General features: G+C 40.3%; 1 protein-coding gene across 2 annotated transcripts in view; it reads left to right on the plus strand.

The window, feature by feature from the left end:
- RAF1 (Raf-1 proto-oncogene, serine/threonine kinase) overlaps positions 1-12,421 on the plus strand; it is a 33,666-nt gene that overhangs the window by 2,475 nt on the left and 18,770 nt on the right. The window contains exons 2-6 of one of the 2 annotated variants that reach the window (XM_010022116.1): positions 6,112-6,327; positions 7,194-7,306; positions 8,378-8,480; positions 9,969-10,126; positions 11,026-11,124. In XM_010022116.1, the coding sequence (XP_010020418.1) occupies positions 6,121-6,327; positions 7,194-7,306; positions 8,378-8,480; positions 9,969-10,126; positions 11,026-11,124 (680 nt within the window). In that variant the 5' untranslated portion in view covers positions 6,112-6,120. Of the gene's footprint in view, positions 1-6,111; positions 6,328-7,193; positions 7,307-8,377; positions 8,481-9,968; positions 10,127-11,025; positions 11,125-12,421 lie in introns of those variants that run through there. The other variant, XM_010022115.1, reaches the window with a different exon arrangement.

Genomic DNA, 12,421 nt, shown 5'->3' on the forward strand with positions numbered 1-12,421 from the left:
AGTTTGAGCATTTGAACTTCACGTGGAAGGAAGTGGGCGACTGACGTGGGAATGGGCTGTGTGGAAAGGACAAACCAAACAGATCTTCCTAAAAACTGGTTGGGAAAAGTAGCTTGGAGTTGTCCCAATCAAGAGAGGAAAGCAGGCATGGAGCGGCCAAAGGTGCAGATAGCTTTGGTGACAAATAAGTACCTACTAGCCAGAGCACAAAGTACAGCCTGCTCCGGCCAAGTAATATGACTTGGTTTATGCTTACTAACCAAAGTTTTACTCTGAAAGTTACTCTTGATTACAGAAAAGGTGATAATCTTGCAAAGGATTAATCAATCTGAAAGCAAGTCAGACTGAGACTTGTATTGCTTGTGTCCTACTTACTGGAGAGTCCAATTGTGGAAAACCAGTGTTGTTTTTTTCCTTAAACACTTCAAAGTTACATTAGCAGCGTAATGGCTGAGTAGTGGCTGAGAAATGAACGCTTCAGAGAAATAGAGAAAAAGATGAGAAAAGATACTTCCAAGATCAGAACAATTGAGGCAGAAATTACATGTGTTTCGGTGTAATGTTTCCTTCAGTTAATTTATATTTTATGTTATTTTTGTGAGTTCTCTTGGGGGGGAGCTTGTTTTTTGGTGCCGAACTCTTAAAATGAAGGATATCTGAAGGAAAAACGCCAATCTTAGATGTATGAGGGATCTGCTTCTGTGGTTAGACTGATCCCAGCTCATGCCATGCATTAATGTGTAAGCAGATCACAGCTTTATTAATATAGGACTGGGCCCATATTTATCTTCTGATGCTATCAAAAGTTACTTTTTAAATTCCTAGTATATATCACAACAGATACTTGTTTGGAATGGGTGTAATTTCTCTTCCCCCCAGACAACTGGTCACCCATGCAGCATTAAATCAACTGAGAATCACTGTATGGGAGGGGGCAACTGCGAGAAGACCACACTTAAATGTGGTCTTTTGATGCCAGAGATGAAAACTTTCTTATAAGCAGCTTTTAAAGCTTGTATTTTCTACCAGAAGTGTTCATTTTGAAATGGACCCTGGGTTTTGTTCTGTGGTGTTTTGCCTTTGTATGTGTATTTCATTAAACATGAGCGTGACTATTATTGTTTGCATGGGTAAAAACGGTTGTGTGTGTGTTGGGAGGGGAACTGGGTTTACATTCTCTTTAAAAGCTTTTGGTGTTTGTTTCAGAAATGAAGGAAAGGGCAAGGCACATAAACTCTATATGGAGAGGAGTTCAGCTTTGTATCCTGTGAACTTTCAGGCTGCTTCATTCCCAGTTTCAGCATTCCTTTGGGAGACAGACTGACATTTTTAACAGTTCAGACTAAATGCTTTTTGCCAGTCATGGAACAAGTTACAGTATCTTTGGGCTGTGAATGAATGCTGCGAGTGGAAGACCTCTAGGGATTTATTACTGTGAGATGCACACGTTGTGTAGCCATTTGTGCTTTTGGTTTTAGTGGTTGTTCAAATGACTAATGATTAAAATCTGTAATCTGTGCAGAAAGCACTAACGGAAAGTGCAGTCTTGGTCACCATGGGCAGTGTACTTGTGTGAGGCGGGGGAATAGCATCAGGTGTTTTTTTCTGCTCACATTGACTGTGTAACGTGAAATGAATCAAGGTCAGTTTCCTACTGGATCCACAAGAGGACTGGTATACTCATACTTCTAATATCTTAAATCTTTGAATGCTGCTGTTGCTGTTTTTCAGTTGTATCAGGCTGTTTGAAGGCATTTTCATGAAAGTGGAGAGTTGCTGGCAGATGTATCTTAAAGAAAAAACTTGGAAAGATGCCTGAAAACCTTCAGCTGGCAATGGATTTTTTGAGCATGGCTTAAACTTAAGTCTAATATCTGGTAATGTTTCTGAAACATGCTTGTAACTTATTTAAGGGATGAAAAGCTAGCTTTTCTGAAAGAGACAAATGAAGAATTATGTATTTATGAAGGCATAATTGTAAAATCTTCATTTAAAATGAATTTTCTCCTTAGAGCATGTCAGACATTTGTACTGGAGTGAATTGGTGTGGCTCTTGGAAGAACTGGAGAAAACTGAGTTAGTATCGGCAAAAAAGGCTTTCATCAATTCCTGACTGGAGCAAAAGACCCCAAATGAATAAAAGAATTCTAAGGCACAGGTTACAGCACACTGTGAGGTACGCTGTGCTGTGCACATGTTTTACCTGTTCAGGGGGCCAGAAGATGGCCATGCTAACCTGTGTCCTGGGAACTAGGATGTCTGTTGTCTTCTGCTGTTGTGCTTGGCTCCATGTTCAATGTGCCAACTAGAAATTGTGTGTGGATGTGCAATATTACATTGTGTGAGCTTTTGGTAGGGATTTTTTCTCAGTTTGAAGCTGGTCAGGTAGTTGCTGAGCTAATTCTCTTACCTCGTATCTATGTCTGCAGTGAGCTGTTTGAGTCCGAAGGGGATGGTTTTGTTATATGTTGGTATAATTTTTTTAAGCTTGGTTTCTTTACAATAGAGGGCACGGGAAAGATGGCATTCAGTCATAAATTATTTCTTAAGAAGCAGTTTTTATGACTGTCTCTATTCTTCCCTGCTAATAACTTGGAGTAAGAACAGTGGTTGCGTTTGAGAAGTGAGCATGGCCAGTGGCTGCCCATTGATATCAGACCTGAAGTGCTCTTGGGTAGTCTCTTGGCCTGAGTGAAGAGGTATTTCTGAGGACCTGGAGTCTCCTGTCATCCCAGATGAGAGTTGCCTCTGAATGACTGCATAAGTCAGCAGCAGGACAGTTGATTACTGCTGTCTCTTCGACAAGCTCCACCTTATCAAGTGCATGTCCTTGTGCCATGGATGCCAAGAGCAGGTTTTAGCAGCTTTTCATCATGGATTCCCTGTCTCTCCCCAGGAGACTGCAAGTATCTTTTAACCTTCCCTTTCTTCTCCCCCACCTCTCCACCCTCAGGCTGCTTGCAGGTTTTTGTCTACTCCAGGCCAGATCTGGTTCATCTTCTCCCTTCAGTGTAGCTCCTTCTTGAGGTTGTGTGAGCAGAAGCCATTAGCCTTCAGTTTAGGCAGGAAGGAGAGCTAAGGGTGGCATATGCTACATTTGCTTGCTGAGGTGAGGAGCTGCTTTCATTTTCTAGAAAGAGAGCTCTCAACATCTGAGAGTGAACCCAAACTGCCAGGGACCCTATCATCAGCTGCAGCCAAAAAGAGGGTAAAAATGCACTGATGAAGCGTGGTGGCAAGAGAGAGCAGGCATTGCTGGGAGAGAGGATAATGCCACATGTACAGAGTGCTGAGAGTATCCAGCACTTCCTTGAGGCAAAGATCCTGGGAAAGAGAAGGATGCAAATGTATAATCACAGGAATGACTGACATTTGTGCTGTACAGAAGCCTGACAGGAGTCTCTTTGTCTGACTGTGTGTACAACCACCTCAGTCTGTGTTTCTGTGATCTTCTGGAGCAGGCTGGTCTACACTATGCAGCAGGCCTTTCATACTTGGATGAGGGAACACCCGTAGAGCAGGGAAGTACCTTTTTTGGTATGAAACTTTGCTTTTGCCAAAGTGCAACTTAGCATTTTTTGGTCATTTCCTGATTTCTCTTGGATTTTTAGGAAGGTGTTGGCAGCATGGCTGTAACATTAGCATGTTTTTAACTTATGTCAGCAGTGACAACAAGGAGGGTTTGGTGCTTGCCCTGCTACTCGTTATCTCAAATTGCTCAGTAGAGAAATCCAGTTGAGCTCCTCTTGATTTCTCTCGTGTATTACCTAGAAGGGTGGAACGAAGTAGGTTCCCCATAGAGGGTATGTTAAGAGGGGGAAAGAGACCAAGCTGTCTGGGTTTTATCTTATCCTCTTATCTAACAGTTTATCTCCACTCTGTTTTTATTGTTACCATCTAAGTAGTTACACCCTTACCTGTCCATATGCAGAATATGATTGTTGCAGCTGTATAGAAGTTTTTTACCTTTCTCATTGCTGACAGGAGGGCAATGCATACGAACTGCGAGATGGTTGTAGTTGCTTGTGCATGCTGAGCTCAGCTGTACCCAGTGGTTCTAAGACCATTGTCATTCATGTGCCATGGATTTAAAGAAAACCCCATCATTTCCAATTATCTAAATCCTGTTAGATTTTGATTGAATTTTGACCCTTTGGACAACTGGGCCTGCACAAGTGATGGCATTGATGTGGGAATGATGACTACTGGCAGGAGGGAGGGAGAGGATAGGCATGTTCACATTGTATATGTTGTCAGTGAAAGAAATGTTGATGAAGGGACCCAAAGATCCCATAGTAGCTGAGTGCAAGAGGCCCAGAGTCCTGTTGCTGCAGAGTTTGCATGCAATGGCAGGTACTTCATGTAACCCAAACCTTTCTCTTAAAGCTTGTTGGTACATGTTTCCTTTCTAGCAACTACTCAGATCAGGGTTTAGGTCTGTAGCAATGTTAAGGACTTAAAATCGAGGTAAGACTTTTGGAGTTGTGCTGTGAGTGAAAACACTCTGAAATTCAAAGTTTCTCCTTCTGGGCATCCCAAACTGGACACTTCACACTAGTGGAGGTTTTTTCCCCATGAATTCCACCCTCTTATTTTTGCTGACATAAGCAGAGGAGCTCCTTTTTTTCCTTGGCATGGGTATCACACAGAAGGGCACGCGGACGTGAATTGGAGAGTTCAAATAATTTGCAACAAAGGAGGAACAGGACCACACATGAAATGAGAGTTTAATAGATGCTGATAGGTGTTCAGTAAAGGAGTGTTTGGTGTTACGTACTGGATGAAGTTGTTAGTGATTTCAGGGGAACAGAGTAGGGCTTTCAGTGTAAGCCCTTTCTGTACGAGAAGGGGACAGAATTAGGATTGCTTGGAAGACCTTCGTTTTGGTATTTCCTGACTGATTTGCTTTTTGACTTTGCAGCTTTAATATGCCTACCTTTCATAGAGGTCATCAGGAATATAGGTGCTGCGCACAACCACTGAGGTTTCATTTGGAAACCATCTCCTAACCTGGCAAAACATGCACTTGCACTGTGTAATTTTGAACATCAGTTTCTCAGATGTTCATAGAAGGATGCAGTTTTATGGAGGAAATAAACCGTCATCTTATTTTCACTGTTCCTTCTTTTTTTCTTTTCCTTTTTGAAAGCTTGGTAATGAATCTGGCTACTTGGAAATTCAGCAAAGAGTACATTTCACCGTTCAAAACTGTTTCAGACTTTAGTTTGGATTAGTTTAGAACAAGATGCATTTGGAGTATAACTTGGAGTTCAAACTGCATTGAAGTTGTGATAGCTGGGATAAAGAATGCACGAATACCTTTATCTTTGTCCCTGAGTGTGCAGAAACAATACTGTGTGCTGATTTGGAAGCATGCAGGGGGTTGTCCATGTCCCTGCAGTGGGAGGGGTTTATGCTGAAACGTAACTGACTTACGATAGTCTCTGTGTGTTGGTTTTAGAATACCTGTTTTCCTATTTCATACTATGTAAGTCATGATACTATTAAAATGTGATGTATTTTGTTGTATGCTAACAGTATGAAACTTGCTACCCTTTTAAAAAAAAAACCCAAACAACAAACCAACAACTAACCTCCCCCTCTCCTCCCAAACAAAAAGTCCAAACCAAAGCCCCAAAATCACTGATAAAAATTAATGCTTTTTATTCCAATTTTTTTTTGGCCTCTCTTTCTTAACAGTACAGTCTCTGCCAATGGTTATGTGCCAGATCTGGCTTACAGGACTGTTCTTCTGGCCTGCAGCTAGCATCCAGCCACCTTGCTGAAGGCTCCTCAGGCACTGGTTACCTAAATTAACGTGATGGTGAACTGCTCTGTGACACCAGAGATGCAGTGAGAGGAACTGCGCATGAATCACTGGTGATCTGTTCGTGTGCAGAAGGTCAATTGCTCTCAAGACTCAGGCTATGCAGCTGTGGGTGAGCTGTACCGTGTATGTGTAGGTTGATCATGTCACAAGGCAGAAGGCAGTGCAGTTTTCAGATGCTTTCAAAAGAGGCTGTGAGGTCTGTTGTCTCAGGAGGAGACAGTACCACTTTAGAGCGAAGGATATTGTCATTTTCCCTGACTCTCTCAATTTCTCTTTCTTAGACTGCATCGATGGAGCACATTCAGGGAGCTTGGAAGACTATCAGTAATGGTTTTGGACTCAAGGATTCTGTCTTTGATGGTCCAAACTGTATTTCACCTACTATCGTCCAGCAGTTTGGTTATCAGCGCCGGGCATCTGACGATGGCAAAATATCAGATACTTCCAAAACTAGTAATACTATTCGTGTTTTCTTGCCCAACAAGCAGCGCACAGTGGTAAGTCTGCATTACCTTAACATAAGACATGTTGTACTGTTCCCATTGCTGACACTGTGGTGCGTATCTGGCAAGAGAAATGCTAAGCTTCACTAAAGGTCTTTATTAAGTGTGTTGTTTTCAGTTTGTTAATTCTAGAGGACGTATTTTGAAAGCAGTGTATGTGTATTTTGAGAACCTGTATTCCTCTACCTCAGTGCTGTGTTTTTCCTATATACACAAGTAAGATACTTTGCTAATACTCAATATTAAAAGGCAATAGTTGTCTGACCTAAGCCTGTATGAAGTAAAACACAGTCATTTCTGTCACTTTTCTTCCCTTGGATGACCACAGCTAAGTATGGTAGTTAAAGCTGAAGTGAAACTTCTTGAGGGCACACTTCTATTCGATTTCTTGGAGCTCAGTATACTAATAATAGTCTCACCAAAGCTCCCTGAAACATAAATTAAGCCTTTTTCTACTCTTAAGGTAACTATTTGCCCTCATTTCTATTGCTTTTATAGGCTACCTACTTGTATGAGAACTGCATAAAATCCCAGAAACTTAGTATTGTAAGGAATTGAAAAGTTATGAAATGGCTTCAGAACTTCCCTTGTAATAGTTGGGTACATGGCAGGAAACATGCCTGCCTGGCTGGTTGGCTCAGTGTGCAGCAAGTTCAGTTGGAAGGCACATCAGTCTGTTGTTCCGTCATGGTTACAAGTAGTTTTTATTTCTCTGTTAACTTGAGAAGTGAACAGCTCTGTGGTTTTATTGCAACTTCTATAGAAAGGAGAAGAAAAAGACTGTTTTTTGTCCCTCCCTCCCCCCAAATTTTAGACAAATTCTGCAATCACTGACTCCATTCTCTTCCCCTTGGTCACAGGTGAATGTGCGGAATGGGATGACCTTACATGACTGTCTTATGAAGGCACTTAAAGTCAGAGGTCTGCAGCCAGAATGCTGTGCGGTTTTTCGGCTTCTTACTGAACCAAAAGGGTAAGAGTCTGGAATGTTAATGTGAAACTTCCATCTAGAGAATGTAAAAACCTTGGGTTTAGAATAGCAGCAATAATGTGTTCTTCCTTCTCTCCTGCTAGTTTCTTTTAAAAGCACAGTTTGGTTGTGAACACTTTCATGTTGCTTTCTTTGCCCTCCTTGAGGGCAACTCCTTCAGCTTCTTGGGTATTAAAAATCTTACTTTTGTTTTAAAGCTAAATATTAGAACTGTTTAAAATGGAGGGATGCACTCAGGTGCTTGTAGTGTCTTACAGAGGCTTTTGGCGTACTCTATATGAAATGACTGTGATATCCCTTCATATTTTGAAATATTTGAGTATTTCTCCCCTGCATTCCTAGTTGGCAAACTTCAGTGCTCGTGATTCTTAGCCAACTTAAATGAACGTCTCCTCTGTGTGCTCAGTTTTAAGGCTCTACATTCCTCTACAACTTCTCAATGTTTGGATTTAAATCTCACTTCCGGTATTCCTTATTTTTTGTAGGACCGGGGATGCTGCTATTAAATACCAAATGATTCTTTTACAAGCTGAGGGAGTGAAGGTATCTCATGGAGTTAATACATTTAACTTCACACCTCGTAAGGCTTGGGCTTAATGCTCTTTTAAGCCTCGGTCATGAGGCAGTCATTTGTGGGTTTACATCTCTATGTAACAGAGTCCATTCTGGGGTCACCAGTAACTTTAGTGCTGAAGCACATAATATGGCTTTCATGTCACTAAGTCTGTCATTCATAATTTCTTATGTTTTGTTTGTAAGGGTATTTCTGTCACTATTACAGCTTCTAGGTGTCTTATTTCAAATAATCTACATAGCTAAATGACTTACACGTTAAAAAAGTCACAGCAAAAGAGGTGAATTGCTGTGTTTTCAGAGTTGCTTCTAATTTGTAAGTGAAAGACACTGAAACAGAGCTCACTGTAAGAAGTTAGCCACGCTGTTTTGTATTTGTTTTCAGTTTACTCAAGAAAACTCACAAACACAGATCATTGCTTAGGCCGCACTTCTTGCCTCCTCAGTAATTTTGTTGCCCTCGTTTTCTCTCTCTTTCAGAAAGAAAGTGCGTTTGGATTGGAATACAGATGCTGCCTCCTTGATCGGAGAGGAACTGCAAGTGGACTTTCTTGATCATGTTCCACTCACTACACACAACTTTGTAAGCTTTTCCTTTTCTGTATTTTGATGTAATTTGTGTCAACTGAACCACGTATTCAGTCAAGATCGTGGTAGGCCTTAGGTACCTTTAGGCTCTCTAAACACAGGAGGGATTTTGGAAGTTATGATGTGATACATTCACCCCTACTCCCACAGATTAGATTGGCTAAATATGAGTTTGTAATGAAATGCCAGAATTCTGTTCATGTTTAGTGATTCTGAGGTGTCAGAGACCTTAAAAGCTCCCAGTATGCATATTCTTCAAAGGCCTAACCATGGCCATTTTTATTTTATACATGTATATTTTTGTAACTGTCATATTAAGATCTCATGTCTTTAAAGTCGGGGAGATAACTTGCATTTTCAGTCTCTTGCTCACCAGTCAAAGAAGGTTTGGCTGTTGAAATGGTACTGAATGTATGGCAGTGCTGTTCTGCAAGGTCGCTAGCTCTGCTTTGTGAGCTAATGTTGCCTTGTAATTTGACAGAGTTTTTCTGGGGAAGAAAGACTTCAGATTTGTAATTCCTTCTCAAAAAGTGATTATTTGCTCAGTATAGATTAAATGAATAGAGGTGTGGGGGAGGATTTGGTTGGTTTTTACAAAGAGATAGTGCGTAACTCTTAGCAGTTTTACCTTGCATTATGTTCTTCTCCCTGGGAAGGAACTGTAGGAATACAGTCCTCTTTCCCAGAAATGTATTGTCCCAAGTGGAAAAACTAAAAGATTATAATTTACATCCATCTGAAAGCTCAGGATTGATTTACAAAACCTGAAAGTAGCTTTGCTTCTACTTTACATCTTCAGAAAACTATAAATAAAATTGTCTGCAGTTGGTCATCACAAAACTAGTATTTTTCTCCAGAGCTGGAAGAAGCTCAAACTTTAAGCATTCCTCCCCTGTGTGCTCTGGAAGATGAAACCCTTTGGTTCTTTTTAGTCTTTTTCTCATATTCCAGAAGCTTTACGAAAATGTTAGATGCCGTTTAAAGAAGTAGAATTTCCTTAAACTATTTTATTTACGAAGGAATTTGTTTCTTATGCAAGGGGTGTTAGTTGTTAGTTAGTCATAAACACACAACGAGCATTTGGACTAATAAATTAATGAGGTGCTTCTTGCAGTCTGATTCTCCTTCACTTCCTTGGGGATACTAAAAACCAACAAAAGACCCAATTCCTGGCCTGCCCAGCTTTGTCAACTTACCCAGCACAAAATTATGCTTATTGAACTAGACAGAACATTTTTCCTATTTTTTCCCCCTTTAAATAATCACGTAAAGAAAGCCCTAAGTGTTTGACGTTTCCAGGTTTCCAACCAAACTGGAAATTCACGCAGGAATACTCAAGCACGGGTTTTACTTCAGTAGCGCTCTGGGGGCACTTGATAACATTTTACTCATGGTGTTTGTTTATGTCAAGCTCTGAAGATGTTCATCTCAGCTAATGAAGAGAAGCTGGTAGCTTGGATTAATCATTTAATGTGTTTTCTAGGCTCGGAAGACCTTTCTAAAGCTTGCTTTCTGTGACATCTGCCAGAAGTTCCTGCTAAATGGGTTTCGGTGTCAGACATGTGGCTATAAATTCCACGAACACTGCAGCACTAAAGTTCCAACCATGTGTGTCGACTGGAGCAATATCAGGCAACTCTTGTAAGGACTGTTCCTTTTTCATAGAAACAGCAATTCTCTCTGACAGACAAGCATTGGGTTTTTTAATCTCCTATCGTAGCGTTAAATTGGAATTCTTGGGAAGTGGAGTCACTTTCATCAATCTACAGCACTCGTGTATTGATTTCATAAAACAGCCAGCAATGATTGTCTGTTCCCAGGTGAAGAAGGCCATTTAGATTAAATGCATTTTGTTCCTGCTGTAAACTTTAATGTTTCTGGGAGAAGCAAACAAGATCTTGAATGAGCAGGCAGTTGCTATGATGCCCTCTGTTTCAAGAGAGTAGTAGTGATTCCTGCACTTGTTAGAAGAAAAAGGTCACAGTTCAGTTGGTTTTTAGCTGTTGGAAGCGTGAGTGTTCAGAACTACCACAACTTTTGACAGCCTGTTGAAAATGCATGGAATGGTGAGAAAACCCATGAAAGATAATACTTTCCTAATGTTGATTAAAAAAAGTAGAAAATCGTTATGTCAGAAGAAGTCCTATTATGCAAAAAGTGTTAAAACCTACAATTGACCTTATGTGTCTTAGTGATTGTATTTTTTGGTCATACAGTTACGCATTTTCTCATACTGACAGATTAGACAGAAGGATGACTTGGATGACTTGTGCCACTTGGTGCTACCTGGGTTTAATGGAACTTAAAAAATTTTGTATCTGAAGTTTAGAAAGAACACATGGAAATTTTCTTTGGGAGTCTGAAGACCTAGTTTTCAGTCATACCATACACAGAGGAGAAATATGATGTAAAGATAAGAATGTGTTCATCAAGTTCATTATGCTGGAAAGAAACAGCCCTTTACATTGTCAGCTTTAAAGAGCATTGTACAGGAGGTAGTGTAGCAGTTGAAATTGTAATTGTTTTTGTTGATATTTCAGATTGTTCCCAAATTCAAATATCACTGACAGTGGTGTCCCTGCACTACCTCCCTTGACAATGAGACGGATGCGGGAGTCTGTCTCCCGGATACCTGTTAGGTAAGCTAGTATTTCCTGTCATTTCTGGTTTGGGAAATACAGTTTTTTAAAAATAAAAAACCAAAATGCCCCCAACTCCTCAAAACTAGAACCATCTCCTAGAAAGTTGGGATGAATGTGCAAGAAAGCAACACCACTTCATCACAGATAACATGTAGTGTCCTTTCTTGTTCCTACATTCAAGCAAAACACTGATTTGGAATTTGATCTTTTTGATTTTTAGCCTTAAGACTTTAAGGGAGGGTGTTAAAGGTTTTCTGGAGACCTTTGTTTTCCCTCCTAAGAAATTCAAGGCTCCCCTTGTTGTTTTCATTGATTCTATTTTATCTGATCAGGTAGTACACATGTAAAGGTCTGTGACTCATTTTGTGCACGGCTGGCATACATCAACTAAAACAAGGTTCAAATGTTATACTGGCAGATAAGAGTTTAAAGAGAGAAGAGAGGACACTGAAAATATGCTCCTCTGAAAGAAAAATCTGAGACCTGAAAAGAGTGTTCCTGTAGTTTTAAATGCTAGAATAAAACCTGCTTTCCTTTCAGAGGCGCCTGTCTTCTAATTTGTGCCTGTATTCTTTTCCTTGAAATTCTAGAGGCTGCAGAGGGCAGGCCATCTCTTGTTTTTCCTACATCCCTTTGAAAAGTCTTGGCCTATTCAGGAATGAGGCACAGAGCACGTAGCTGACTTGCAAATGGTTCTATATATTCATTTATGTATTTTTTTAGCAGCAAATACATCAGGAATTGATCTTATGTTGTCTTTGCCATCCTACTCTCTTTCCAGTGTTGCTGAACAATGACTTGCTAACCTGATAGGTTTTTAAGGTTTTTGTGAAGGCTGGCTGATTTCAGTTAGGATTCTTGTGTGATTTGGGATAAATAAAGTTTGAGTGACCTTAGCTGTGATTTATAACTATTGAACTGGATTTTAGTGTTGGCCTCCTTTTAACTGGTATTGGGTTTCATGACTTCCTTGCTGGCTGTTCTCTGCAGACCATTGAACAGTCTTGCAAAGCTTTACAAATTGAGGGCTTAGCAGTAAAACTAGCTCTTAAGCTATGCACTGAACAGGTTTGAAATGAGCAGTTTGTTTAGATTTCACAGGCCTGAATTAATCTAACAAAGCCAGTATTTTATCAGTATATTAAATATGATTTCATGGGGATTGAGGTGAACTGAACTCGTAACAGCAGAAATAAGACTTATGTTAAACACACCAGATAAGTGTGTGAGCTGACAAGATCTTCAAGTTTTCTCATTTATGTTCTAACTTAAACTGTGAATGATTCTGCTGAAC

This window comes from Nestor notabilis, unplaced genomic scaffold (genome assembly GCF_000696875.1).
Source record: "Nestor notabilis isolate BGI_N333 unplaced genomic scaffold, ASM69687v1 scaffold33539, whole genome shotgun sequence".
Lineage (NCBI taxonomy): Eukaryota > Metazoa > Chordata > Aves > Psittaciformes > Psittacidae > Nestor > Nestor notabilis.